The sequence below is a fragment of the Daucus carota genome, chromosome 9 (assembly GCF_001625215.2).
Source record: "Daucus carota subsp. sativus chromosome 9, DH1 v3.0, whole genome shotgun sequence".
Lineage (NCBI taxonomy): Eukaryota > Viridiplantae > Streptophyta > Magnoliopsida > Apiales > Apiaceae > Daucus > Daucus carota.
In genome coordinates, this window is record NC_030389.2 from 690,932 (window position 1) to 709,413 (window position 18,482).

The window sequence follows — 18,482 nt, forward strand, 5'->3', positions numbered from 1 at the left end:
GAGTCCCATAAATAAAATTTTTGGATTATTATTTATTATAATATCTTTTTATACTCCTCGCCATTTACATTTGGGGACCGAGCTCGGCACTTGTCATTAAATGTAGTTTGATAATTATTTTGAATTTTTTTTTCTAAATAAAAATCTACTATTTAGACTTTTATACATAAAAGAAAATGTCAAAAAAAAGTTATGCAACAATATTTTATATGCGTTTTAAAATGCATGTATAGTAATTTAAAGAAAATGTAAAGAAATGAGATGGACGGAAGTTTACATTACTTTACTCTCAACATATTTATATACCTTAAAAACTTGTTTTTTTTAAACGTCACTTTACGTGTAAAAAGTCAAAGCGACACTTATTTTGGGACAGAAAGAGTATATTTTAATCAATAATAAAAATGTTTTTTTAATTTAGTCAAATGACCCTAAATTTCCCAACACATTTTTTTGCGATAATTTAAAAGAAGGTATTAAGATAATTTATTCCTTTGGAATAGGTTAATCATAAAGTTTAATTAATTAAGGAAATTCTTTGTTAGCCATATTTTTTTGCTCAGACTTGAAAAGTTAAATTATATTAACGTATCGAAAATACGAATTATTTTTCCTTTAATCATACGCAAAATACATTCCGAAACCTCTATTTGTAACTGGTTCGACGATACTCTACTAAATGAAATTTTTATTTTTTTTTATTTTTTAACGTAGGAACCCGCAGCCGCTACCCTTCGGGTGCGCACTGGGTAAACCCACGAGCTCACGCAATAGCCTGCAAACTACGTGAACCAAGGTAAAAAATTTAAAGAAAAGTATTACGAAAAAATCAAGACATCAACAAAAATTAATATATGAAAGTACAATATCATTTAAAAGATAGAGGTTTGGAAAACAAAGGTTTATAAAAAATTGTACAACATAAAATTTCGATATTGCCAATAATTTAACGAAGCCAGATGAAGTCAAGACTAATACTCCTATGGTGTAAAGTATATGATATTCACTTTCGTCTAATGAATTAAACTTGACTTCATATGATATTTAGCTTCGTCTGATGAATTAAACTTGACTTTGTTAAATTCTAAATCATTCAAAAATTAATATTACATTGTGGGTCAGAGAATAACAACAGGATGGTTAGTAACATTATAAGTACCCTATTATATATAATTTAGTATGTGTTACAAATAAAAATATATTATAATCAATTATTTAAAATTAAAAATTCAAATATTATCCGTGTGCGAAGCGGTTAAGATTGCTAGTTAATGAAAAACACGAATATAAGAAAAATTTTCAGTAATTTTCACTGAGGTGACATCCAAATCACATGAACCGATCCACATATTATCATTTTACTCCGTAAAAATTAAAAATTATAAACCGGGGATTTGTTGTAATAATGGCTCTCTCCTTGCGACGCTATAGTTGGTCAGGTGACACCGGGCATTTGGCTCAACTGTTGAAACAAAGGTATCATCTTTATCTAAATCTTTCTCCACATATATATTTTATTAAGTGGGTGATAATTATGTATTTAGCTGATTTAATTTGGTGGTGAATTTTCAGAATTATTGCAGGAAAAGAGAGATCAATGTTAATTGCAATGGACAAGATCGATAATTTGCCAGAAAGTTTGATTATCGAGATTCTGTCAAGGCTACCAGTAAAAGACCTGTTACAGTTTAAGAGTGTGTGCAAATCATGGTATGCGATGATTTCTTGCCCGAATTTTGTATCGAAACATCTAAGTAACTACTATAAGAACAATGATGATTGGCACGGTTGTCTCCTTGTTCAAGATTTTATTACAAACGCTGAAATTGAGTTAGTTGAGTTGCTGGTTGATGAAACTCCTCGAGTTTTAGCTTGTGATAAGTTATGTGGTATGCCTATGCGTTGCTCTTTTCTTAAACAAAATAATTGTAAAATTAGAAATAAATAGTAAAAAATTTCTTAAAATCTGAATATATATTATCATAAATACTAGAATTTATAACCTTTCATTTGATTATACTAACAGCCAAGAAAAATGTGTGAGACCCAATGAAAAATAAAGTTTACTTCTCGAAAAGATATTAAAGGTATCTATTTTTTTGAAACAATAAGTTTAGTGGTTTAAATGAGACCAAAAATTTCTGAGTGATCCACTTGATATTTTCTAGTGTAAAAAGTGATCTAATTGATAATTAACCCATTAATTATTTGTGATAATTTTTTAACCGAAATTTTGGTTGCAAATTTAATTTTAGATAAATTTTGGTTGCGGTTTTAGATGTTAATATATAGATGATCTTATATTTACTGGAAATGATATATCATGCTATGTTTAAGAATTTTGGTTGCGGTTTTAGATGTGAATATATAATGCTATGTTTAAGAATTTCACTCCTTTTCATATTTAATGAATGACAGAGTGATTATATTGTTGTAGTTCCGGTCATCAAGGAGCACTTTTTGCAGCTCTTGTTCATGGACTGAACATCGTTAAAGTGTTTACGGTTGAATCCATGCGCAGATTTGGAGACTGCGCGTAAAATTTCTTTGAGATGAGTATCGTTGATGCCTATCCATAATTTCATAGGTTTTAAGGCTCAAAGAAAATAACATTTTCTTGACAAGGCAGAAAATAGCTCTGATTCTAGTGACGAGAGTATAACTACTATGGACATCGAAAAATACTCTGTTTCAATAATAATTTGATAAAACACTCTATTGCAATAATAATCTTTGATGATTCGGCCTGATCCAACTCTTCTGTGTTCTTAGCTCAATGAAAATGTTGAATAGCCAGAGAGAGACCATACTCTAGTGAAGTCCATGATGGTTTCAACCAAAACTTCCCCCCTTAGGAATAAAGTTTCACCATGTTCTGGTAAGCTATTAAAGAATTACTATATCACAGCATAATCCAATATATGGCAATTTCTGATTTCTGTCAACATATCTTTCTTACAGTGCTTGTACAAAAACTTTTTATGTATTTTTGTATTATGAAACAGAAGTGTACTATTTCCCTTATGATGAGGTATATGATAAATCAGGTGCCAGATTTTTATGATAATCAGGTCAAGTTTCACCCAATTATCAGGGATCACGAGGCTAATAAGGTACGCTCTTTATTTGATGGATAATTCATGAATAGTTCCTCGAATAATCATTTGATGATACTCCATGATTAGTGATTTGTAATTACTTGTGCTGACAATGATATTTCTTTTATCATTAGACCTCTGCTAGCACTCGAAGCACACCACTCTGACACTCCATGATTAGTGATTTGTAATTATTTCTGCTGACACTGAAATATTTTTTATCATTATACAGACCAAATATGACTCTCACAACTCTTTAAAGCTGAAGGTCTGATATGTTCTTTAGCTGATCTTTACGAACTTAGGCACTTGAGTCTCCATTTAATCTTTATAAGCTGTTTCTGATTGATACCTGGATGCAGCTTTCAACTCTTACAAACCGGAGGCCAGCCAAACGATTGAATGTCCTACGCTTGAGAGATACAAATGAGGTTGTTATACAATCTGTGCAAAAATCAAACAGTGTTTGTGTGTGCAAAACGTAGGAGACAGAATCGAAACGAAGGATATATGCAAGATAATCCGAGTCCAGTGCACAACTGTCTCCTTAAAGCGTATTTCGCCCTCACCGTATGTGATGAACGATCGCCTCCCAGGATAAAACGGATTGAACGATGCAGTAAGCACCTTCGACGAACAAGAACAAGACTGAGAACTATCACCGACGCGGCTAGGGTTTTTGGACGGGAGAGGCTGTGTATATTTCGTATATGCAAACCCTAAACTATAATGAATATATATAGGCAATGCAAGACTTGTGCGCTACGCGTTAATTAATTCACACGGTTATAAATTAAATCCAAAATCAAATCGAATTAATTTAAAACCAAACAATTAATCCGAAATCAAATCGGAATTAATTTCTGTCAATTTAATTGAGCCCAAGCCCAGTGGAAAAATAAATTCAGCAAAACTAGTCCGTAATTCTTCGGGCCCAGATTTTGCTGCATTCGTGTCCGCAGGTCGCACACGCGGAAAAGCCCGAGGCTTGCGAAGCCACGAAACTCCCCTCGAAATCCCACAATTTGCACCCCCCCCTGCGCGCACGTAGGTGGTGGAGCATAACATACTAACAGTACAAGTTAAACACTACAAGAGTGTTCTACTATATAAACCCATTAAAGGCCCATATTCTTTTCTATGTGGGATACTAGCTCTCTTTTCCAATTTTCCACTACCAAGGAAGCAACTTTGGATCATCATAACTCATCCATTCCTTAGTCGTTTTGAGTGAATAAACATGCATTGGAAAGCTCTCTCGGAGGAGAACATAATCCAAGCATAACCCGCCACGAGCACGTAGCCGAGCCTCACTCAAATTGGTGCTCAAAATGACAAATTTCCAACAGAGGTATGCCCATTTGAGTTTATTATTGCAATTAGTTACTACTGGCAAGCTCTTACATCAGTAAATGTTTGTGTATGTACTTACGTTATATGTAAGAATGTTATTCAGTACCATTATTTTATTAATAAAAATATAATTTCCCCGGTTATTTGTGTGTGCGCGTGTGCGCTTCTGTAGTATTCTAATTGATGAATAAACGAATACAATTATTTGCCAACTTGAAATTAATCATGTATATTCAGTTGAAAAAGATCAATATATATAGCTAACATAAAGCATACTAAGTGATTGTCTATGCCTGAAAGCGAGGGGAATAGTTGTTCTTTTTTCTTGGCCTGGATATCATTTTGCTATATTCTTGTATATTAATCACATGAAATTGATTTTGTGCAGAGATTACAATATGCCGTCTTTTTTGTTCAAGCAGAGGAACAAGGTTGGAGGGTGCGGTGATAACAATATATCATTGTAAATGTTGTGATTTATAAATTTTTGTAATAGTTGATCAATATTGGATTTGATGGATGTGTAGTAGGTCAGTTTGGAATTTGATGGATGTGTAGAGTACAATTGGTTTATATATGCATTAATAAGATTTAGTTGTTAATTTGGTTGTTTTCTTGGTATTTCTGGCGTATAAAAATGATTTTAATTCAATGTTGTTACATCAGTTAATGAGTAAAGAAATGATGTTAATCAAATATTATGACATCAGTTTCTTTAAAATTGAAGTGATGTTAAAGGCTATAGACATCAGTTATTAACTGATGTAAGCAAAAAATTCAAGTGATGTCTTTGTCGGCGATGTTAAAGGTACTAAGTTTTAACATCAGTTATTAACCGATGTATATGAGTACAATAGACATCATCCAAGTTTACAGAACTGATGTTAAATAGTATAATATACATCAGTTATTAACTGATGTTAAAGACAGGCACCTTTAACATCGCCCACAGTAACATCAGTTACAATTCTCCGGGACATCAGTTTTTAACTGATGTGTATTAGCATATTTCTAGTAGTGCATGTCTGATCTTGGAATATTAATGCACCACTTTCTTGGTGGCATTTTTATCTCTCAGAAGAAGTATGTACAAGAAATTCTCAATAGGTTTCATATGAGCAATTCTAATCGAGTGAAGACCCCCAGCCGAGTTTGGATTGAAGTTGCATAATGATCATGAAAGAACGAAGGTCAACAGCACATTGTATAAGCAAATTGTTGGAAGCCTGATATATTTATCGGCAACCAGGCCAGATATTATGAAGAAGTTGTTACGTTATCAACAACTGAAGCGGAGTTTGTTGCAGCCACTTTATGCGCATGTCAAGCTGTTTGGTTAAGAAGAATCCTTCGAGAGTTCAATTTGACACAGGAGGGAGCTACTGAATTTACTGAATTTATTGTGATAATACATCTTATGGAAAGTGAGAATGTCAACAGGGCTAGCAAACGAAACCTGCTGCTAAACTCTTATAATTATACATGATTACACACACACTACCTCGCGTGGTGGATCCACCGCCATAAGGCAAAGCTTTGGCAGCTTATAAAGCCTATCCGGGTCGGTCTTGGGCATCAGTAAAACGAGCCGGAAGCACATGCAAAGTTCCTCCTCCAACACCGGCGAAGGAGCAACCCATTCGGCCGTAGACCTTGACTTAACACAGCAGTCGCAGCTAGGATAATCTGACTTGTTTTCAATGTAGTTCATGCACGGGTCCAGAATCTGAAAGCCTATCAGCGGAGTGATGGTTAGTGATATAGAACAAAATTAGTTAACTTTATAATTAATTATATATTAATTAAAATAAAAAAAAATATTTTAAATATAGCTAATGATTATAGCTATACCACTGGAGCATAATTGCTTTGAGGTTCAGTAAATTTTAGGTAATCATGTTTTAGCTAACACTTTTACCTTCACTCCGAGCACTTTCAACATTGTCTTCAAGCTTTATATTCTTGTACCATTTATCACAAAATATGTAGGCTACTAAACCCATAGCAGTTAACCCAGCCAACATGAAGTAGAATCTGTCAAGGTGACCATAGTTGAGATTTCCTGGAATCCATCCAGGCACTTGGTCGGTGGTTGATATCTTCTTAACCGCTATCACGAGTAGGCTACTCACATAGTTTCCAAGAGAGATTGACGTCATGTAGAGTGCACTTCCGAAGCTCTTGAGTCCATTTGGTTTTTGTGCGTTGAAGAATTCTAATTGAGCTCCATACATAAAAACTTCTGAAGCTCCTACAAGAGCATACTGAGGGATTTGTCAAAATATGCTCAATGAGCTGGAGCCACTGCAGTGTAAGCAATCCTTTCCGGCATACTTGAGTCTATATATATACCTCCACTACTCCGGGGGAAACCATAGCCATTACTGCTATTGCTATTGTGATAAAAATGCACAAAATATGCACAATATGTGTACAATATGTGTACAAAATATGTACATTATTGTGCCTTACCTGTACTTAGTTTTTAGTTAAATAATTTGAGTTACCTAAACACATATTTTAAAAAGATTAATTATTCATTTTTATATGACTTTCCATTTGAAATAAAGACTTCTTTTAACTTAAGTCCGAAGTTTACCAATTAGATTAAATTCATAAACTAATCCATTTAATTTTTATCGAATCTGGATCTAGTTTCAAATTTTTGGAATATCAATCCATATCTAACTCATTTATATTATCAAATAATGACATAAATTTCGGATGTCCAAGATATTTTCTCATAGAAAAAAAAATGAAACTCAATTATAATATATCCAATCAATTATATATTTCCTTCCAAAAAAAATTGAAAGTAAAAAAAGAAAGTAATTTCAATTTTTCAAAAAAACTCCTACCTTAAAAAGTTTCATTTCTATAAATATCTTTCATATTGTCTTATCATTTAAAAAATTCTTTTCAATAAATTCAAAATCGAAAAAGGACAAACCTTATTTTTCAATACGATCTTTCATTAGAGCATCTCCAACGGTGTTGGCTATAATCGTTGGCTAAATTGGACCTGTAAGACATTATGTAAAATTTGCTGAACCTGTAAGACACTTTGCTTCAATGGTATTGACTATATTGATTGGCTATAATTTAAAAATAGTATGTTATTAATATTTTAAATTGTTAAAATAGAATATATCAGTTCAATATGGTAATAAATGATGTACAATCTTCCTACAAATTTTCTTACAGACCTGTAGAGGTTCGACAAATTTAGCCATCCATAGGAGGTTGGCTAAATTTATAGACAACAGGTGAGCATGGTTGGAGTTGAGTTTTTGGAGCTGTTGGCTAAATTTTTTTATTTTAAGTAAGCTAACTCACCTTTTAGCCAAGGACTTTAGATGGTTGGAGATGCTCTTACAAAGTTTTCTTTCAATACATTCAGACAGGCGGGAAGGCATGAAGTTGTCAACGATATGTGTTATTTGGTGCATGATGATGTCGGTTGTGGCATCATTAGCGGTAGTAGAATATGAATAAATGGGTGAAAAGCCGTTGGGTTACCTGACATTTGAACTAGCAAGGGGGTTCAAAGCTACTCACGTTTCTTGACAAGGTTGCGCAATGCAGTGGAAGCCCCGAGAAGAGCTTGCGGCTGACAATCGACACGAATCACCCGTTACCCGGGGCTGAATATGGTTATCCAAACCTCCTGCTCAGCAACACAGAGTAGGCGTGTATGGAAGTCAAGAAAATCAGCTAAATCGAGGCAAAGAAGAGGCCAAATTTTTTCCTCTTGCTATTTAAATGGTGGCGGAGGCAGCACGCTTCAAATTCATGGAGGAGGCCATTGTTCGAAATGATAACACACCTCACATGAAACAAAAAATGGCTGCATTCCAGAACGATTGGGATCAAATCTCAACAGCGATTCATGAAGCAGAAGGTGCCACACCAAAATGCATTAAGATTACGCCGATTATAAATGACATTGGCATCCGCAAGTGCTATGAATAGGCTCATCTCACCGGCTGCATGTCTACTACAGCTAATAAAATAAATCTTTCTTGTTTCAAATATGTTCTGTATACATATCAACTTAGCACTATTAGGATCTCGGGCTTAAAATAATATGAATTATAAGGAAATTAGATAATATTGTAAACTTTTGATCAAGCTTAATCCAGAAACAGCTACTCAGAATATACCAACTTGATCCTTATTCTTAAACTGAAAGTGATCACTGTTAACAAGTGTTCTCTGCTGGAGACTCAGGTTAACTACCATACGACCACTAGTACTCTGACTTGTAGTTGTTCGAGGTTAACTCCTCTTGCAGCCTGACAAAGTGGAAAGATTATGTTTGTTATTCAACTTTTTGCTGTTATATTGAAAAAATGAAGCCAGAAATGAAATGAAGTTCACTGAAAGACATAAAAAAGAATCGTAAAGGTTGATCTATTCAAAAGAGATGTTATGAATGCAATTTATTATCATTAGCACATATTGTAACTGATATTAACAAAGACATCACCTAAAAGCTCTGCATATACTCACTTCTGAAGCTACTAAACCACTGTGTCCACACTCCACACCAGATGTACAAGTATATTACTATTGTCACAACTTATGTAGCAATCGCAGTGCTCTATTATTGATAACTGAAACGTCAATAAGAAAAACATGAACCTTCTATATTTTTATAGTTTGTGGATTAAAAATAGGTTAAAGTGGCTTCTACGAAAGTACTAGAATCGAGAGCAATATAGCAGTACCATGGGTTCAGCTGTTTCAGAAGTTTGTTTTAAAAAAATGTCAGATTCTCTTTTTATATGACCTCGACTCCTTGAATTCTGAGATCAAATCAGGGGACTCAAGACGGCTTGGGGGGGAACCGGCCCGCCTATTAGTTTTGCTACCAAGATTGCTACTTTGTGTTAAAATTTGTAGAATAGTATAGCAGCTACCAACACTCTTCTTATGTCGATCAGAACCAATATATGTATCAAGCACCTTATTGCTTTCTGGAAACTAACAAGGTGATGTACTCACTAGTGCATATGAAGAAGCCAATGAGTACCATGATATGTAGTCCTTAGCCAGACATGTAGGGACTACAGTCGAGGCAAATCGTTATCCGAGGATGATCAGTTCAAGAACTCCTTACCAGAAAACAAATATTTGTTCCTGTAATTTCAGGAGGCAAATTCACTGGCAGATGGTCTGCTGGAACTGAATATAATCAGAATATTATAGCATTATTACACGATTCGGTTTTGTTTGTGCATATTAGAGGCTCTAACACCCCAGTAGCTATTTCCATATTTAAGTTATTTGTTCATTATTTGTAATCTGAGTAACCAAATTATCCACTTAACATTTTCCTACATGAAAATGTTAACTTTAGTTTGTTATTTTTCAAACTAAATATTTATGGGAAGGAAGTTTTTCATTTAGGAAAATGTTAACCAAAAATATTTATGGGAAGGAAGTTTTTCCCATAAATATTTATTTATTTCTTTCTTTTTTTCAATATGATCTTTTCCACTGATACCAACTTTTTTCTCAAATATTCGAAGCTGGAAAAAATTAATTTTTATTTTTCAATATAATCTTTCCACTAATTACAAACTTGCTTCCAACATATTCTATACATATTCTATTAAATATTATTAAATTATTATAAAATAACTGATTGTTTTTCTCATTAATTATTTGCTTCATTTATTTGATTTAATCTCTAAAAACTTGCCTCGTACACTAATTTTGTACATTAGTTAGATATAATCAAGGAAAAAAATCCGTTTTTTATTAAAAGCAAGCTTTGGTTCTTTATTACCGAACATGCACTCAATTCCAAACTTCTGATTATGTAATTATATGTACTTAACTACTTATGACTCGTTAAAACACACTAGTGCACTCTCTCACTCAACCACACGCATACAGATTTAGAACTCCTCTTCTTCGGATCTATATGCATCAAAAAATTAATTTCTAACTAACAAAAAAATTTGGCTAGAAGCCTTACCTTTTTTTAATTTTCCGATAACATGTTACTTGTTTATTCTACTTTGGAAAATAAGTCGGGGATAATGTTGTGTGTTACGACGTTAAGTTTCAAATTTATCTATACGTATCAAATTTATCCATAAGTATATTATAGGTGACATTAAATTGATTTATCACTTTAAGATTACTATGAATGTTAAAGTTAAATATTGATATCTGTTGCTGCTCATACAGAGCGCAGAAGATGGGACTTGATAATCAATTTTGCTATTGTCAATATGGTGTCAAGATCATCATAGCTATGCCAATATATGTCAAGATCCATCATAGCTATGCAAATGTAATCTCAACTGTCTGTACAATGGACCAGTACAGCGATGATAAATCCGTTAAGTTTGATGACATTTTAAAGTTCGATGCTAAATTAGTGCAAGCGACAATAGATCTCGATGCAACAAACCATAAGATTTGTGCAAAAGTCACTTGAAATGCTTATTACCATTCAAGGGGCCACTTGATGAAATCTGTTGAGTACATAGAGTTAGGTCGATGACCTATAGCTTTTAAATTTTACCGACAGGAGTAAAGACGATGAATTCATACTTTTATGATCATTCTTCTGCACTTCTAGTAAGCAGTCCTTAATATCAAACATGAAGCATAAATGAGGGACTAGGGAGGGGATGCACTTCAGTTATCCAGCATTTGATGGAGAGACCTTCAGAACTATTTGACTGATCTTCTCAAATAAAGAATGTGCTCGAGCTGTCAGCGAGATCATTTTTCTGCACAATATCAATCAGGAAGCATAAACACACAAGGGACTATACAGATTAGAAAGAAAATATTGCGCAACCATTAAAAGTTTCACCTAACAAACTGAACCTTAATTTTCCACATTAAATTTTAAGAACCAGAGAAATAAAAGATTATTCAAAAAGCCAGCTTTCTTTCCAAACCAAATAGCATAACAGCACTGTTTCGTTTCTGCCAAAGCCACGTGGATGAAACAAAGAAAACATGAGACAAGCATGAACCACAGAGAACTGCGAACACTCTGGAACACGAATCTCTGGAGAATCGACGCAGACTCTGGTTTCCTAGTGTTCAATAACATATACACCACAATTAAGTTTTATGACATTAAAATTGTATGATATTATTAAAGTTTCGATGTGTACTCAACTAAATAGTACTGTAATTATTCCATTCATAGATTCTTTGAAGAGACATAAAGATATAGTGGGACATTGATTAGAGCAACCTTATACTGTTCTTCAGTTGTCATCGTGCTGCAGTAGGGTTCAGTTTGTTTTTTTTGCCATGCATCCTGTAGAAGATAAATGTAATGGCCTGTCTGGACTTTGTTAACACACGTATATTTGCAATATGAAAGCAGATTCGTCTGGATTTATTCTTTTCGCAGCACCATCTACATTTCTCTTTTACGCCTGCAGTGTCTGCAATTTTTCTGCTATTGCTACCTCAGTAATTACTTATCCGAGGCTTACCATCACAATGTTACCAAAATGCCTGTATGAATTCCTATCGAACATTATACTTGAGCACCTTCTCGTAAAATTTTATAAAATATTCAGGTTTAAATTCGAGGTTGTTGATATGCATATTGTTTGCTTTAGTATAAGTCCTCTGAGTTCTACAACGTGTGCATTAGAGGCTCGAAGGTATTAAGGTAGCGAGTGAATTTGTTTTCTACGACACAAGTTGTGTTACTATTTAGAAGATTTTTGGAATTAAGGATTGTTAGTGCTTTACAGAAACAGACCATACAACTTCTACTGCATAATGGCCCAAGTTCAAAAGGCTTGCATGTGCTTTACAATCCATTTATCTAAAGAGGTCTATGCTTCTTTTAACTGTTCTGGACCTCATAGTATGCAGGGAGAGATCTTATGGCTACTAGTTCTTTTTGCATATAGTATATCATGTCCTCTACTACGGAGATGTATGATTTCTATTCAGGATGTTACTAGATTAGATGTTGGAATGTTACGCAGAGATGCAAATTAATCTGACATACTTTCGTAGTAGATCGCTCTGATATATGCTGAACGGCATTGAATTCCTTGTGCTAGTTCAGCAGGTTGGATATTGCATCATGTGCCTTCTATCTTTTATGAAATTCACCTTCTCCGAAAGAGAAGAATTATCTAAGTAATATCAACAGCACAAGGAAATATTTCCTTACCATGCAGTTTAATTTTGTGATTAAAATTATTCGTTAGAGAAGGAAACTTCCCAAAATATATTATGTATTATTCTTTTAAAATTGAGTTCTCATGTAGAATCTGTATGTACTCATATATCAATGGAATACACAAGATCATATCAGCCTACTAACTTGGCAGAAGCATTTCAAGCAATGACTTTCAATCCACCTGATGACACTTGGTATATGGACACTGGTGCATCATCTCATCTCACGAATAATGCAGGTACAATTAAAACTGCTAGTAAATCTCGTATTAATTCATCAATTTTGATTGGTAATGGCTCTTACATTCCATTTGTGGCTAAAGGGTAGTCGAATTTACCTGTTTCTGGCCCTCCTTTGTCACTTAATAATATTCTTTATGCTCCTCAAATGATCAAAAATCTCATTTCTGTCAGAAAATTCACTAAAGATAAATCATTAATCATGTGTTTGTTGAGTTTGACCCTCTTGATTTTTAGGTGAAGAACCTTCCTCGGGGAGCCACATCATGATGTAATAATTCCGGGGATCTCTATCCACTTTGTCTATCTTCTTCACCATCTACCTCCAGTCATTTTTCTTTAACGGGGGATTCGTTGTAAATTGTAATAATGGCTCTCTCCTTGCGACGCTACAGTTGGTCAGGTGACACTGGGCATTTGGCTCAACTGTTGAAACAAAGGTAACATCTTTATTTATATCTCTCTCCAAATATATATTTTATTAAGTGGGTGATAATTATGTATTTATCTGATTTAATTTGTTAATGAATTTTCAGAATTAAGGCAGGAAAAGAGAGATCAATGTTAATTGCAATGGACAAGATCGATAAATTGCCAGAAAGTTTGATTATCGAGATTCTGTCAAGGCTACCAGTAAAAGACCTGTTACAGTTTAAGAGTGTGTGCAAATCATGGTATGCGATGATTTCTAGCCCGAATTTTGTATCCAAACATCTACAAGTCAGAGTACTAGTGGTCGTATGGTAGTTAAACTGAATCTCGAGCAGATAACACTTGGTAACAGTGATCACTATCAGTTTGAGAATAAGGATCAAGTTGGTATATTCTGCGTAGATGTTTCTGGATTAAGCTTGATCAAAAGCTTACAATATTATCTAATTTCCTTATAATTCATATAATTTAAGCCCGAGATCCTCATAGTGCTAAGTTGATCTCTATACAGAACATGCATGAAACAAGAAAGATTTATTTTTATTAGCTGTAGGCTGTAGTATGCATGCAGCCGGTGAGACGAGCCTATCCATAGTACTTGAGGATGCCAATGTCGTTTATAATTTCAGCCACTTCATTCACCTCCTGCCTGTATCCAATATTACTGATTACTAGGGTCGGCGTAATCTTAATGCATTTTGGTGTGGCACCTTCTGCTTGATGAATCGCTTTTGAGATTTTATTCCAATCATTCTCGAAAGCAACCATTTTTAGTTTCATGTAAGGCGTGTTATCATTTCGAACAATGCCCTCCTCCATGAATTTGAAGCGTGCTGCCTCCGCCACCATTTGGATAGCAAGAAGAAGAAATTTAGCCTCTTCTTTGCCTTGATTTAGCTGATTTTCTTGACGTCCATACACGCCTCTCATGGCCCCCCTGAGTTTCTCAATTCCTAATATCAGGTCATATCGAGATGCACGAGCAGCCCGCTCAAGATCAGTATAATCACTTGGTAATCGACTGATTCTAATTGTGGAACCACTGAAGAGGTTGCTCTTAGCCTCGGTAGGGGCATTACTAAGGAAATTTGCCCTATACTTACCATCATATTTAACATTGTCTTGGTAAGCCCACACATATAAGTTTTTGGTTTCAATACCCAAGGTTATCCACTCTGTGTTGCTGAGCAGCAGGTTTGCATAACCATATTCAGTCCCGGGTAACGGGGTTATTCGTGTCGATTGTAAGCCACAAGCTCTGGTTGGGGCTTCCACTGCATTTCGCAACCGTGTCAAGAAACTTGAGTAGCTTTGAACCCCCCTTGCTAGTTCAAATGTCACGTAACCCAGCGGCTTTTCACCGATTTCTTCATATTCTACCACTGCTGATGATGCCACAACCGCCATCATGCACCAAATTACACATATCGTTGCTAGCTTCATCCCTTCCATCTTGTCTTTTTAATGCACCTGGGCTTTTAGTAATCAAAAGATATAAGAGTTTATTATCTTCAGAAAACTGTTTTGTTTTCGATATGCTCAAAACTGCCTCTATTTATAGTCGTCTGTAGAGGAATGCCAGAATCGCTGAAGATAATTATATCCGTTAAACGTATCGATCACTTATCTAATATTAGTATATTACAGAATTACATCATATTATTGGTACCGTTTCGCATAATTTAAAAACGTAAAGCAAAAGAGGATCATGGCATTCGACGTGACCTTCTCTGGACCAGATGACTGATTAGAATGGCAACAGTATGCATAATTGTTGGTGCATTAAAGAGGATTCGCCCCATACTTAACCAGCAGAAATTCAATATACATCCATAACACACAATAATTAATTAGCATCTTCTGTAATTGTATAAAAAACATAAAAATAGATATGTACTCCCTCCGTCTCTTAATACTTTTCTCATTTGTACTTTTCACGTTTGTCAACGCACACTTCTAATCATTAATATCTTTAGTTTCGTATTAGTATTAAATATAAAAATTTCACCGTATTAAAGTACTTATGACTACGAATCCAACAAGATCACTCATGACTATATTTAGTCTGATAGATGAGACGTAAATTAGTAATTTGTCTCATGTTATGAACAGTCCCGACATTTCAAACGAGAAAAGTAAATAGAAACGGAGGGAGTAACTAATTAATAGTGTACAGTTCAGTGTATGAAAAACGAAAACGAATGTGCAATTAATTAATTAGTAACAATTGAATAATAAGACAAAAAGCAGATGTGTAATTGACCGGTATATTCTGCAATTGCTGAGAAGGACAGAATCATTATATGCTGATTGATAAGGTACCACGCTACAGGAACCGCCAACAGTACCCGCCCCCGCTACAGGACTTGGAGATCCCCAAAGTCAGACCTCATCATTACTAAGTACAAGGCAAACAGGATAATAAGCATGCACAAATCCCAAAAGGACGGAGAAAAGGACAGTAGCTGCACCAAAACAGCCACCCATGCTGGGGAGTGTCCACAGACCCATTCCCGCCACTGTAGCAACAGTGGCGGCCAAGGGCCTATATAAAGGACTCCCCAGCCAAAGTGGAAGGTAAGTGCAAATTTAACCCTAAAACTCTCTCAAAGAAGCATCTCTCACCATACATTTAGAGTGAAAACTCTCTGATTTCCCTTACTTGTCAAGCACATCCAAGTCACTGATTATCACGCCGGAGGCGCCTCACGGGATGTCACCCCCCGTGTAGCGTTGTTTTGCAGGTTAGGTCCTGCCTGAAGCTTCCCGGAACAGTGCACTGGAACCCTAGACGAGATTTGGAGTTATCATTTGGCGCGCCAGGAAGGGGCCTTCTCCCTAAGAGAAACCTAACCGCATCCCTAGAAGTTGGGTGAATTTATGCAAACTCGATCCGGACTCATAGTAAGTCAGACCAGCAACATGGCAAACCCTCGCCCAAACATGCAAAACACCAACCTGCTAAACCCCGACCCTACTAACCCTAATGCTCAAGTAGTCGGTGACGACGTGCTCCTACAAGACCTATCACCGTCCGGAAACTCCGTCCCAAACGCGGGACAAAACACCAACGCAGTACCCCCCCCGCTCGTTCAAGGGGGGCCCATTGACCTGACAAAGTTCACACAGCAACAGATCGACATAATGCTAAAAGTGGCATCTGCCTTCCCACAACCTAGGGGAGAAGCACGCGGAAACCATGAACCCCAAGACGAGGAAGAGCGAAGTGAAGCTCATAGCCAACCTCACCCACAAAAGTCCACAGCATCGCACCTTGGACCGTCACAAAACACGAACCACAAAAACCACGGTGGCCAACAACACCGCCCCTCAACCTGGAAGGAAAATAGGAGAATCCGGGATCTGAAAAAAGAGCTCGAGGCCAAGCAAGCAGAGTACGAAAAGGCCCGCGCCCGCCTCGAAGGCCGTCGTACCGAGACCCCTGAGGTCCGCAACGACACAGGAAGCGTCAATCCCTCCAACGCGGACATGCTCAATACGCTCATGGCCCTAAAGAAGCGCCTTGAAGACGGCACCAGTGGCGAGGTGGGAGAATCTCCTTTTACAAAAAGGCTGGAGGACGAACCGAAGCAAAGGCACATCAAGCACCTCAACCTGAATCCCTTTGACGGGATGGGAGACCCTGAAGAACACCTTAGCTACTTTAACCAACTGGCCCTGCACTATGAGTACCGCGACCTCACCAAGTGCCGTTTCTTCGCCGCCACCTTGAGGGGAAGCGCGCAACGATGGTTCAGCCGCGTCCCCGCCAGAAGCATAGACACTTGGGCCGACTTTAAAAGAGCATTCCTGAACAAATTCAGGGCGAACCAACCCCAGGAGGTGCACACTTCCTACTTACAAACCATCGGGCAAAGAGAAGGGGAATCCCTGCAGAGCTACATCAATCGCTTCAAGGAAGCGGTCAATAAGATCATCTGTGTAAACGAGATAGAGGCTCTCGTCCATTTAAAGAGAGGACTTGACCCGTACGAATGCGAAAAATATGTTGTCAAACTAATGGAAGTCCAGCCTACAACATTAGCCAAGGCATATGACCTGGCGTCCCAAGCCGTCACAGAAGCGGAATCTCTGGCCGTATTGAAACGGGCACGAGCACCTCCCGCTAGCAATCAGAAACACTACCCCCGTGAACGACACGCCCCGTACCAAAAACCCGTGGAGCAAATGCAAGTTCAAACTACGCATGGACCTCCTGCCAACAAAAACAACAACATATCTGTAAAGGATCGTCTGGGACCCGCGGTGGGTTCCCGCCCCGAGAAACGCCCTGAGCCTAATTGGACTAAGTTCAGCCTCACCCGATCTGCCCTATTAAGAGACATTAAAAACAAGCCATTTTACCAAGCACCACCAGCCATGTGGACAAACCCGGAGGACCGGAACAAAGAGCGCCACTGCGAATATCACGAAACACATGGGCACTCTACGGATAGCTGCCTCGCACTCAAACACTTCCTGGAACGACAAGCTAAAGCGGGAAACCTAAACCAATACCTCCCACGTGATCTGCCACCACCACCACCACAGGACCATCGAGACGGTCGAAATGTGGTCAATCCCGTCTTCGGCGGCACCGTCACGCCCCCTGCCCCAGGCGGGCCTTCAGTGTATGCCATCGCCCAGGGAGAGGTGCACAGCCCCATATACTTCACACACGCAGACTACGAGGGCATCAACCCGGATCACAACGAAGCCCTAGTCGTATCCCTGGTCATAGCAGAAAATGAGGTAAAAAGAATATTGGTGGATAATGGCTCCTCTGCAGACATCTGCTTCCAGCACACCTGGGATCGTCTGCGCCTGAACAACGCGGTTCCCGAACCCTGCCTGGAAGAGACACCTTTATACGGTTTCGGACACAACGCCGTGCCTATAGCGGGCGTAGCCCATCTGCCAGTCACCTTCGGGTCACCCCCCCACCAAATCACCAAGACAATCAAATTTTACATCATCAACGCGGTCTCCTCGTACAACATGATCCTAGGGAGACCAACCCTGAATGCGCTCAGAGCAATCCCATCGACCTCACACCTCAAAATGAAGTTTCTAACTCCCACAGGAATAGGCGAAATCAAAGGGGACTCTGAAACCTCAAAACGATGCTATGGAATAGCCTTAGTCCTAGCGGCCACCGAGCCCGGGAACATCAAG

General features: G+C 37.3%; 1 protein-coding gene and 1 long non-coding RNA gene across 2 annotated transcripts; one reads left to right on the forward strand and one right to left on the reverse strand.

The window, feature by feature from the left end:
• The first annotated feature begins 2,772 nt into the window (after nt 1-2,772).
• Nucleotides 2,773-3,529, forward strand: LOC135149275 (uncharacterized). The gene is made up of 4 exons (XR_010287590.1): nt 2,773-2,878; nt 3,048-3,113; nt 3,331-3,366; nt 3,461-3,529. It is a non-coding gene; the product is annotated as an uncharacterized LOC135149275 (long non-coding RNA).
• A 10,199-nt stretch (nt 3,530-13,728) lies between these two features.
• LOC108202742 (ribosome-inactivating protein lychnin) lies at nt 13,729-14,817 on the reverse strand. Its single transcript, XM_017371270.2, has one exon. It carries the CDS (start codon nt 14,757-14,759, stop codon nt 13,893-13,895), a length of 867 nt encoding a protein of 288 aa, XP_017226759.1. The 5' UTR covers nt 14,760-14,817; the 3' UTR covers nt 13,729-13,892.
• Between the last annotated feature and the right edge of the window lie 3,665 nt (nt 14,818-18,482).

Excerpts from the sequence above, each read along its gene's own strand:
- LOC108202742 (XM_017371270.2), bottom strand. The coding sequence starts at position 14,759 with ATGGAAGGGATGAAGCTAGCAACGATATGTGTAATTTGGTGCATGATG.